At 42.7% G+C, this 11,815-nt stretch overlaps 1 protein-coding gene and 1 long non-coding RNA gene across 2 annotated transcripts; one reads left to right on the top strand and one right to left on the bottom strand.

Moving 5' to 3' along the window:
• Positions 1-2,338: 2,338 nt before the first annotated feature.
• On the bottom strand, positions 2,339-8,970 carry MRPL44 (mitochondrial ribosomal protein L44). Its single transcript, XM_081910550.1, has 4 exons — positions 8,772-8,970; positions 6,179-6,647; positions 4,525-4,703; positions 2,339-2,647 (listed from the first exon to the last, which is right to left on the bottom strand). The coding sequence occupies exons 1-4, from the start codon at positions 8,933-8,935 to the stop codon at positions 2,476-2,478; spliced, it is 984 nt and encodes a 327-aa protein (XP_081766676.1). The 5' UTR covers positions 8,936-8,970; the 3' UTR covers positions 2,339-2,475.
• A 113-nt stretch (positions 8,971-9,083) lies between these two features.
• Positions 9,084-10,270, top strand: LOC309369648. The gene is made up of 2 exons (XR_014168221.1): positions 9,084-9,264; positions 10,029-10,270. It is a non-coding gene; the product is annotated as an uncharacterized lncRNA (long non-coding RNA).
• The last annotated feature ends 1,545 nt before the right edge of the window (positions 10,271-11,815 follow it).

Genomic DNA, 11,815 nt, shown 5'->3' on the forward strand with positions numbered 1-11,815 from the left:
CAGGCACGACACGGTAGCTCCATAGCCCTCTCCGCGGCTGTTTCCCAGCTGCTTGTATTCAGAAGCAGGCAGGATCCGAAGATGGAGGCAATATATAGCCACTCCGCTATTTCGTTGGTAAGGTAAAGTGTGAGAGAGAAAAGGGTGTTTGTGTGTGTCGCACCCACGCACAGCGAGGATGTGTTCTGCGAGCAAACCACTACTAGGCAGCTCTTTAAATCCACTGGCCCCGATCCAACAGAGTTAATCAGTATGCGGATCAAAGCAGTGCCCTAAGCAGTGCTATCCACGTTCACTGTTGTTGGACGGTGGCCTGAGTGCTTCTCCAAGTAAGAGCACTGGTCCATCAGGGCATTGTTTACTTCGACTGACAGGAAGCACAGCGAGCTCCGCTTATCAGCAGAGGCATACCAAGGCTCCCTTGTGCCCTTGGCAAGGAGATATCTCGGTCTCTTGCATCCTTGCCAGAGGAGCCGAGCCAGAATAGAGAGGTGCAATTTTTGTGCTCCTGTGGGTCCACACCATTTACTGGTGCCAACCCCTGGGTATGCCCCTGCTTTTCAGGCAACAGAAAGGAAAGGATTGGTCTCATTGGTTCCCAGAGGTGGGAGCTGGGGGCAGAAAGAGCTCATTGACCTGTGCAAGCCCCGCAAGCCCCACAAGCTCTTCTGTCCCATTCATTCACTGTTTTTGCTAGGCTCTGTGGCTTCCTTCATCTGGCCCCTTCCTTTTTACTACTGACCCCTCCTGGGTGTGTCTTGAACCCTCATCCAGGAGGGCTGCTTATGGATTTTGCAGGCATTCTGCTCAGATAAGTTGCCTCCCTCCCTTAAGAATGCTGTGTTACAGAACTGTGGCTGTGAACAGATGAGGGCATTTGAACCCCTTCCTGAAGGGGTTGGCAGAATGAGGTGGTGCAGGGGTGTGTGGTGCAGGGATTCCACCCCTATGGCCATGAGTTCAATTGGATCGCTGGAGTTCTAGTGGAGCAGTCCAGGTGGTGGCTTTGGCAGCATTTTCAAGAAGATTGGGGGTGGGTGTATTCCATTTTTAGTTTCTGCATTTTCTGATCTCCTTGGGCTACGTACATATCATTCAGCAGCATATCTACCCGCCACCCCGCCACACACACACCAGCGCATAACTGGTGTGTAGAATTGCTCTCTAAAAGCTCTCCATAGCTAATAGCAGCTTTTAGAATTAACATTTACTTTCACTTTAAGAAGCTAATTCAAGGTTTTAATGCCACAAATGCATTCCATTTTCAGAATAAAAGCATGCTTGGGCATGGGTTAATGTTTTTTGAAAGCTATGATCAGCTGTCATTTTCATTTCTAAATCCCTATGTGCATAGCACAGTGGCAAATATATTTTTGCATGCTCCATTGGAATGCTTGGTCTTGCACAATTCTTGTTCATTCCAGTGAGAGATGCATACACAGTAATATTCCAGTAGAAATTTGCAGAAGCACAAAACAGGCAAGTAGCAAAGGGGAACGTTGTTTGAAACTGAGTGAAGCCTTTTTAAGAATGTGTTGCAAACCAACATTGCCCACTGGAATGCAGAACTTGGACATGGTCATAAAACTATACACAGTCATGAATTCACTGAGTAATCAAGGAAGATGACACAATCTCAGTTTTACTTCCCCTTCAAGGGAGATACATTATCTTCTCTTCCAAGTATGGGAATTCAAATAAACAGAGTACAAAGGATGAAGAACTGGCCTCTCTCCACAATGAAAGGAAAGCTGAAGACAGTAGCTCATGTGAATCATTGCTACATATTGATTAATCTTTTTTTCAAACAGATTTAATCAACCAAGAGGAATTTTAAGTAGAAGGGGAAGAAAAATGGGATGCAAAGGTTAACATGTTTGTTGTAGCTTTTTACTCAGTTCCATTAATGCTAAGCATGCCTGATGAAATTAGCAGATATTTTTAATAATGGATTTTGGAAGTAATGGAAATAGATGACTCTAGAGATTGGGATAATGGACTATATTGATTCTTTGGGATACATGAATAAATTAAAAGCAGATTTTCTTCCTTTTTTGTTCCTTGTAATATGAGAAAATATATACAGCTGGGTAACTTTTGAAAGTTGTTGTGACACGTAGATGTTCAGAAGACAGAGTCAGTACTAGCTGTTATATAACTCCTATTTATGAGTTAATTTTATGCTATAGGGGAATCTGAAATGCAGTGTTGGCCTAAATTATACTAGCATTTTGTATTGTAGAGTTCCCTCAGTACTCCACACTTGCTCTGAACCTATGCAACACAAGGTCTAACAGAGCTGTCAGCACACCATAATGCATGAACTAGTAGAAAAAAATATGTACCACAAACATGTTTATTAGCAGTAAGGGAAACTGGTATTTTCAAAATCTTAGTTTCTTAATAGTTCACTCATTAAATCTTGTTCTTCTAAAAGGTAGCATTCTTGCACACATAAGAAGTGACCTTTTCTGCCTAATTGCTGCTAATAGCATTTTCTGCTTTCTGCTCCCATTTTGGAGAAGAATAATCCCATGGCTTTCTGTTCTCAGTAAACCCATAAAGTTTCCGCAGGGCTACACGTGCAGCCTCTTCTTCAGCTGCTAATATTGTTTCAGCAGTACCTTCTGCCAGAAGCTTCTTATCACTGAAAAAGAGGAAATACTTTTATGAGAAGTCTTAATGAATTAATACTGTGCATACAGATAAAGGTAAATAAGGTAAATGACCCCTGGGTGGTTAAGTCCAGTCAAAGGCGACTATGGGGTTGCAGCACTCATCTCACTTTCAGGCCAAGGGAGATGGCGTTTGTCCACAGGCAGCTTTCTGGGTCATGTGGCCAGCATGACTAAACCGCTTCTGGTGCAACAGAACACCATGATGGAAGCCAGAGTACACAGAAACAACATTTACTATGTACCGTATTTTTCGCACCATAGGACGCACCGGACAATAGGACGCACCTTGTTTTAGAGGGGGGAGAACAAGAAAAAAAATTCTCCCCCTCTCTGGGCAGCGCCCCTTCAGTGAAGGTGTGTTCAGGCGGCTACCTTGGAAGCCTAGAGAGCGAGAGGGGTCAGTGCGCACCGACCCCTTTCGCTCTCCAGGCTTCAGGTTCCTTTTGACCTGCTCTTTGGGGCTGGTGGGGGAAAGCCCACCACCAGCCCAAAGAGCAGGTGGGGAGCAGTGGAAAGGCGCAGCGGAGAGGCTGCTGCCATAGTCGCGCGTCACTTCTCTAGCTGGGAGAGGGTCACAGGGCTATGGCTTCTTTAGCCCCGCGCGCGCTCTCCCGGCTGGAGAGGTGATGCGCGGCTATAGAGGTTCCTGCCATAGCCAAGTGTCACCTCTCCAGCCGGGAGAGGGTTGCGGGGTGCTTCTTTAGCCCCGCACGCACTATCCCGGCTGGAGAGGTGACGCGTGGCTATAGAGGCTCCTGCCATAGCCGCGCGTCACCTCTCTAGCCGGGAGAGGGTCGCGGGGCTATGGCGTCTTCGCTCCATAGGACGCACACACATTTCCCCTTCATTTTTGAAGGGGAAAAAGTGTGTCCTATAGAGCGAAAAATACGGTATATATGATAATATAGAAGGAATCAACAATACTACCTTCATTTTTCCTAAGTTGTATGTCCAAGTCCCTATGGGCCATGTGATAAATATTCACAGGCAATTCTAATTCACTGAGCCTCAACTTACATGCTGTGTAACAAGATCTAACAAATTCAGAATGAAGTCCAGTTAAGTACTTGGCAGGAAATAAACAACAGTCATGTTTATACAACCAAGAATTGAATTTGTAAGATTACTCCAAGCATTCAGAGAAGACAAGGAGATAGGAATGAACTATAAAACAGTAGTGATAACAAAGCCGATAGTAGGACTAAGACAAAAGCTTGGTTATGTAATTAAATTCTCTCCTCCTCCCTTTTAAAGATTAAAAATACATCAGACTAAATCTGAGGCATTCACAGCAACCTAACATTTTGACATTACACTTTCTGTACTGACATTTCAAGGAAGTGAACAGTGAATCAGGCTAAAGAATGCCAGACAAGTCTCCTCCTGTCAGAACAGTCTGACACACATTTCTTGTACAACTGCCAAACTGAAAGATTTATTGGTACACTGATACCTAACATTTTTGGAGAGTGGAAACTAACAGAAGCATGTAGCTTCTTTATAAGATGCATCTCACACCTTAGCAAAAAATGTGACTAGATAAAAAGCCAGTTCTGATTATCTTACCAACTAAGTGGGGTAGAAGTGCCCGCTAGGAGTGCCAATGCCACATCACAGGCCCTAGCAGATCTACTTGTGAGGGCATCACATTTGACTCACCAATATGCCATGGTTGATTCCCAGATTACATTGATTGCATGGTCAGGGCTTAGGCTGTGATATATTTCATGCACTGATTCAAATGCAACATCCACACATACAACCTGTGGGCCTAGAAGCAGGACTGGTATGATCTCACAATACACAGCCAGTAAGGTCATTCAAACCAATCTCAGGTCTTACTAACCAATACAATCCAACGAAGTACAAGGGCAGTACAGTGCTAGCTCCTGACTGTCGAGTTAGTCTTGGTTCTGGAGCAGACACATTCCTCTTGGCCAATTCCTCCAGCAGCAAGCCCATTGGGTTCATAACATTCCACATCTCAAACAGATCTTTTCCTATCATTTGAGGAATAAAGAAGTCCTAAATATAAAAATGGAAGAAATTTCAGATGTCAATTCACTTTGATTCCTGGTATGTATTTTTAATTGATGATGATTGTTACAAAGAGCCATGGTTATAAATGTATCTTGTTAATTCTAATTGTTCAAAGACAGAAAAACTTGATAGCCAACAGGCTGGGAGTAATACAGAGCACAGATTAATATTTTAAAATAAATATTAAGAAATAAAAACATACAATCCTTTAAAGTCAAACAGAACTGTTAAGGATTACATGACCATGGGTTGTATCCAATGTTGGTCATATTCTGAGTAGATCCACTAAAAATAATGAATGCATGACTAGCCTGCAGTGAGTAGAACCTTGCTGGATACATCTCTGTATTTCTTGCAAAGGCTAACTGCTGATACATCATTCTGTTTATGATGAACTAAGTACGCCTCTCTCAAGACACTTCACAATCAAGGACATTTTTTTATTTACATATTACAGTAATAGGAAAAAGTTTCTTGTAGATTAATGCAGCTGAGATGAACATGTTGCATCCCTCTTTGGGGGACAGAGAAAGCTAGTCATTACGATTTGGTGCCTGTTCCCACCAACTGGCCTGCATGCAGATAAAGACATCAAGCATACAAGACAGCCTGCTAGTTACATCACATGTTCTCAGAAATCACCCACTAAAAGGACAGAGGTAGTTAAGCTAGTGGTCCTTCTGACCCCTGAAGGCAGTACAAAGACCCAACCACATATTTGTGAAGTGCCTTGCCCCAAACTCAGGCCAGAGCCCTATTTATTGCAGTAGTCAAACATGTGCATGCTGTAAGCAGACTAATAAACAATGCCATAACACTATTCAAGTTCTACTAATATAGCTGGATATGCATGCTTTGTAATTAGCAGTGGGAGCTCTCCAGTTTTCAGATGTGTGTATTAAATGTACATATGCAGGCCTTTGTCTCTTCCAAACCTTAATGCTTCATTTAACATTTTAAAAATAATACATTTTAAAATCCCTGTTAGTATTTTGTATACGTAATCCAATTCTCAAAAGTAAGTTGGAGTGATATCAATGCATGAAAGCACCACGCCAAAAGACGACTGGGTCATAGAGGTCAAAACACTGTACCTGAATTATTATTAATATTTGTATATCCATAGATCTCAGGGCAGTTCCCAACTACAACTTGGGTAATACAGTAATATATAATGTAATATAGGTTCTGTTTTCTAGGTGCAACATTGGTTTTCTTGGGCACAATTTACAAACACTCCTGCCATAAGCTGCTTGCAGCATTGTTTCTACTTCAATCACACACATGGAGTTAAAGCTAAGAGCATGGTTGTAGGAGATTACACACTATATGCTTGGGCAGCAGAATGCAATTTATCATTCCTTTAAGTGTTATGACAGAGAGCACTGTAGTCCTGGATGGGTGCCAAAGAACTATTAATTACGCTATACATAACAATGTTATATTGCAGAATAACTTACCCTCACAAAGATCTCTGTTCTCTGAGAGCCACTACTTTGAAGCAATGCTCCTATTACAGCAAAGAAAGTCTTCTGAAGCACATTAGGTGGCACAGGAAATTCTGCGCAAAGTGTGAAGTCTTGTAGAGACAGGTTTCTGGCCAAATAAGACACTAATTCCTCACTGGTAAGAAAGTTAACAAGTGCCTCAATGCCAGCTTGTGGGATTTTTGGATAGGCTTCTTCCAAGCATCGCGTGAGGTAAGATCGTGAAAAAGAGATACCCTTCAGAGAAAGTTCATTATTATCCTTGAGATTAAGGGCAATTGCTTCTTTGTCTAGTCCCAGTTCTTGGCGTCTCGACTCTTCTTGTTTAATATAACAACGGTTAACAAATGCAGTTTTGAGGAATTCCAATGAAAACTTCTCATGTAACCGGTGGCTAAAAGCCTGTATTTCTGCATGGTAATCCCAGTTAGGTTTCTCAGAGCTAAATAATGACAAAAAGCAAGAAAACAATAATGATAGGCATTTGAATGGGATGGAGAACCTGTGGCCCTGCTATGTTGTCGGATTACAACCCTCATTATCCATGACTATTGGCCATGCCAGCTGGGACTGATGGAGTCCAACCACAGATTGTCCACCCCAACTCTAGCTGATCATTCTGAACTAGATTTTACAAAACAAATATTACATTCCCAATTGTTCCATCTTTTGTTTCTGACAGTTCAGGAAAACCTTGAGTGCAAGAATGCAAAGCTTAATAAGGCATTATGCCCAATAAGACAAGTTATTTGCTGTTAGCTTAAACATTTTGGGAAGAGAGAATCTGATGAACTTTGAATGGTATTACCCATAGTCCCTTAATTTCAATGGCTCTACTCTTATTATGACTTAGTTGAATATCACCCACTATCTTTAATTATGTAAGCTTTAATTTACTGTACATTAATTTATGCAAGGGTAAACTATCTAATGTTGAACAAAGTGGCGAAAAGGCAGGCATAAAATTCATGTAGAAATCAAATGCTTCGGTCTGGTTTGCACATCCTGCTAAGCCAAAGTGAAACTATTGTTAATCAAGCCATTGTTTATTAAACAAGGACAAGTCACCCCACATACAATCAAACAGATCTTGGCTTGTTTCATGCGGTTGGCTTGTTTAACTCCTGCCTACTTTGCACTCCCTGTCAGACATTCTGAAAGCCTTTGCAGTGTCATACTGCTGGAGTTGCCTCACTGTGACACCATGCCTCTTCCCACAGATCAAGAATAAAAAAACCCTCTCAAAGTCAAGCAATATAGTGTTTCTTAACCTTTTCCTTCTATCACTCTGCTCTACTTTGCATCCTTACTTTGAATCCTCAACATGAGTCCTCAGCAGGTATTTAACTACTAGCTAAAATGTAAGTGAATGATGAATTGCTTTATCAGAAATAATTTTTTACTTTTACTCCACAATGCGAGAAATCCATGTATTTTTCACTATGGTCAATAGTTACTTTCAAACTAAAATTTGGAACACGTGTGGCAAATAAGTCCAGCTTTGCCAGTTGGTATGCCATTTGAAGGGCTGACTACAATTTTTTAACTAAGTCAGTTTTTATAGATTATACTCAATTCCAGTTTTACCTATCCCCTCATTATAGCATTTGTACTGTGATGATTTGTGGCTTTTTTTATTCTATGTTGTGATGAGCTATGGTTTTGATTGACTGCACCCCCTTCAACTAACTAAATAAATAAATAAATAGACAACTGACCAATTGTGTTGCAGATAACTCAGTTTTGCCCCCCCCCCCACAAAGCCACCCCCCTAAAATAAATCCCAGTTACACCCATGCACTCTTATAGGTATGGGGAGCCTCTCATTTCAGACACTATGACAGCCCTCCTTCCCTACCATTTTTTAACCAACCAGTATCAGGCTGGCACTTGCCCTGGTGCCTGCTGAAGACATTCTTATTTAGGCAAGCCTATCCGCGAGTTTGGAAAAAAAATTGTATGAGTATTAATTTACGTTATCATGCTTTTTAACTTCCTGCATGTTTCAAATTACGGCTGTGGAGGTTTTAGAGATACATTATTTTTTCGTAAGCAGCCTTGAGGCTTCTCTCTCTCTCTCTCTCCCCCCTACAATCAAGCGGTAAATTGTTTTTTTTTAAAAATGAAATTAATTAATTAAAATAACTAAAAATAAACACTCCACAACTGGCCGCGGCAACCCGTCTCGCTCGCCAGCCCACCTCCTCAAAAGAAGTCACTTTGCAAGCCCGGCAAAGAGATAAGACGGGGCTGTTTGAAACAGCCTGCTTTGGGGGCAGGGGCCAAAAACCCTGCCATTCCCACGTTCCTTTCTTCCTTTCCCGAGTTTCTGACACGCATCCCGCCAAAGAAACCCTTTCGGCTCCTGATTTCTCCTGAACCCCAGAAGCAAGCGAAGGCAGCAGCCCTACTCGGCGAGGGACGCTCGTTAGCCGACGGTCAAAGCTCTGCCTTAGGGAAGGAGACGTGCGGGAAAGGCGAGCAGCCCTTGTCCCCGCTCTTTCTAAGCCTCCGTCCTCCCAGCAGGCAGGCAAGCAAGCATCCTCCTTCCCCCCTCTTCTCTCACCGGGGCCTCGGGGTCTCGAGCAGCCGCTGCTGCTCCACATACGCGCGGACCCAACGCTGCTTATCTCGGCGCGGCTGAGGGCGGAGCGCGACGCGTCCCGGCACGGCAGAGAGTAAGCGGTGGGAGCCCTCAAGGAACAGAGGCCGAAGCAGCGCGGACGCCATTTTCCATCGAAGGGAGGAAGGCAGGGAGGGAAAGGAGCGGGGGACCAGGCGCACCGGCCGCCCCGCCGTACGGAAACAAGCGCTGCTTCGTTTTCTGTTCCGGCCAAGTTCGGGACTGGGTTTCCCCCCCCCTAGCTGTAGAAAGGTGAATGAGAAAAGTGTAGGGCAGGTTTGCCCCTACGATCAGGTGAAGGCGAATGACGTGTAAATGACGTGTGGCCACGGTGGTCCTCATCTGGACAGTTTAGCCAGTGTTCCCGATGTTCTGGTAACCTCTAGGTTGCATCCAGGGCCGGATTTAGGTTTGATGAGGCTCTAAGCTACTGAAGGTAATGGGGTCTATTATATGCCCAGCTGTCCTTGGCACTGGCACTGACTGGTTGGATCACTGAAGGTGGTTTGGAAACTTCAGCTGGTGCAGAATTCAAACGGCCAAGTTGCTCAGTGGGGCAGGATGGTTTGAGCATATTTCACCGATCCTGGCTTGACAGCTCTGGCTGTTAGTTCCCGGGCCCAATTCAAAGTACTGGTTTTTACCGATAAAACCTTATACGGCTCAGGGCTACAATATTACAAGGATTGCCTGTCTCTCTCCATAACCCACCTGGATCCTAAGATCATCTTCTGAGGCGCTTCTTCGTGTGCCTCCTCAAGAGGTCCGGAGGTTGATAAACGTTCTATGGCCTTTTAAACGTGTTTGTGTCTTATCGATTTGTTTTTGTTCCACTATGTATTTTTTGTTCTTATGCTGTGAATTGCCATGTGATCTTCAGATGAAGGACAATACAGAGAAAGAGGCCAGAAATCTGGGCTTAAACTGGGCAGTTCCAGATTTATAATCCTTCTCAGCCATAAATTTATTGGGTGGTCTTCAGACTGTCCTTATCTGTCAGCCCCGCCTACCTCACTGGGCTGCAGTGAAGAATGACAAAAAACACCAGGTGATGAATGTAAGCCTTTCTGAGTTGTTTTAAGTAAAATTGTTTGATATAGAAGGAAGTGGAAAAGTTTTGAATAGTTTTTGGGAGTGTGGTTATTGGTTTGCTTTTGTTTGTTTTATTATGTATTTTATGTTCTCATTTTGTGTATTTAGGTTGTGAACCACGCTGTGATCTTCAGATGAGGTCTTATCTTCAAGAACCGTTCCAGAGGATAGCATTGCATATCTTGTCTGTAATGCTATTTAACATCTGTATGAAGTGATTAGATCTGGAGCACAGTGTACATTGATGATATCTCAACTATTTCTTTGTTAACATCTGAATTGGGAATGGCTGTGTAGGCCCTGGATCGGTGTCTGGGTGCTATTGCTCTCCAACATAAGTTTTAATCAACTCTTCTGGCCTTCTCATCACTATTACCTTGAGATTCTATTGCCTACATCATTATTAACTGCCTGAGATTCTAGGCAAAGGCCTATCTTAAAAGGTGCTTTGTTTTAATCCCCAAACTCGTGCTTTAGTTACTTTATAAGGGCTTCTAACAAATGAGTCAGCAACTTCTGAGAGTTCCCGAGTTCTTTATGAAAAAGTTTGTTTCGATCCAAATACATTACGTTTGGGAGTAAAATGTGCATCCAATTTGGCCAGGACAAATAGTCATGGTCTTAGTTTTCCTCAGCCAAAGCAAGTAATTTACAAATATTGCACAGTTCTGCTACAGTGCTCCCACAACACAGCTTATTAACTCTTTTTCTTTCAGCCATAAGCAATGGCTTGGTTCAAACAACATGGTAAGCTAAACTATGGCTTACTGGGACATGAATGTGTAGACTTGTGAAGAGGAGCTTGCAGCTGCATTTATCCTCCTCAATCTTTCTTCCTCCTACCCCACACTGAGCTCAGTCAAATGTGTTGTTCAGGCCCAGGATTGTTAAGCTCTTTCGTCACTAACCATTATCTGTAGCCAAGAATAAAGCATGACATGCAAACCAGGCCAAGGGCTGCAGATGTTAACTGATCTGTCTTTCACACCACAGAGTAGCTGTATCATTATTGAGTTTAGTCACTAGGTAGCAATGGACTTAACTCTTATGAATGGAGTCAGGCAATTCCTGTCCTGTTATTACTGGAGAAATGTTGTAAGGTCTTGTCTAGCTTCCATGAAAAAGAATGAAACAAAAAATAATGTGTGCTTCTTTCTCTGCTTCTCCCATACATAACTCTCACTAGTGGTGAAATAGCTGAAAGTTCACATTATGGGCGGTATCTCACTTCACACACTACTTGAAAAATGGGGTAGGGTGATCAAAGAAACAACATGACTTAGTTGCAAAATTTTACTCCCACCTTTCCCTTCACTCTTAACTTTAAGAAAGCCTATTACTAGAACCTATAAGCATATGTAGAAAATCTACTATTTGGTTCCTTTGCCAAGCTATTTGCTCTGCAAACACCTTCATCCACTATACTTACTCACTGCTGGTAACACACCAATTTGATTTTGTATAGGGATAACTCCAAACACAGTTCTGCCTGATGTCTTTTGGTGCCTTCCACTTTCAATTTGGAAACTAAGGGTGAAATCCAGTGATGCACAGGATTTCCACTTATGCAAGAAGACTTCATTTCCTTCCTCCTGCAGCCTATCACACACACATTTGCCTACTCCCCAACTCTTCAGATCTGATTTTGAAGGACATGGGGGATATGGGAAGACAAGAAGCAGTGCATTGTGCAAAGTGGCTATCCAGAAGTCCATTTGTGCCTATCACACTGATATTTAAGCAAATTAGCATACACCATTCTTAAAGATTTCAGCACTCAGCTCACCTAGCTTTTACTCATAAAAGTATTTAGGAGCAGGGCTTAATTCCACCCCACCCCCAAATAAATACTTTTCATGTCCATTTTTTATTTGCCCAAAGAAGACATATATTTT

The sequence above is a fragment of the Podarcis melisellensis genome (genome assembly GCF_964234715.1).
Source record: "Podarcis melisellensis genome assembly, chromosome: 5".
Classification (NCBI taxonomy): Eukaryota; Metazoa; Chordata; class Lepidosauria; order Squamata; family Lacertidae; genus Podarcis; species Podarcis melisellensis.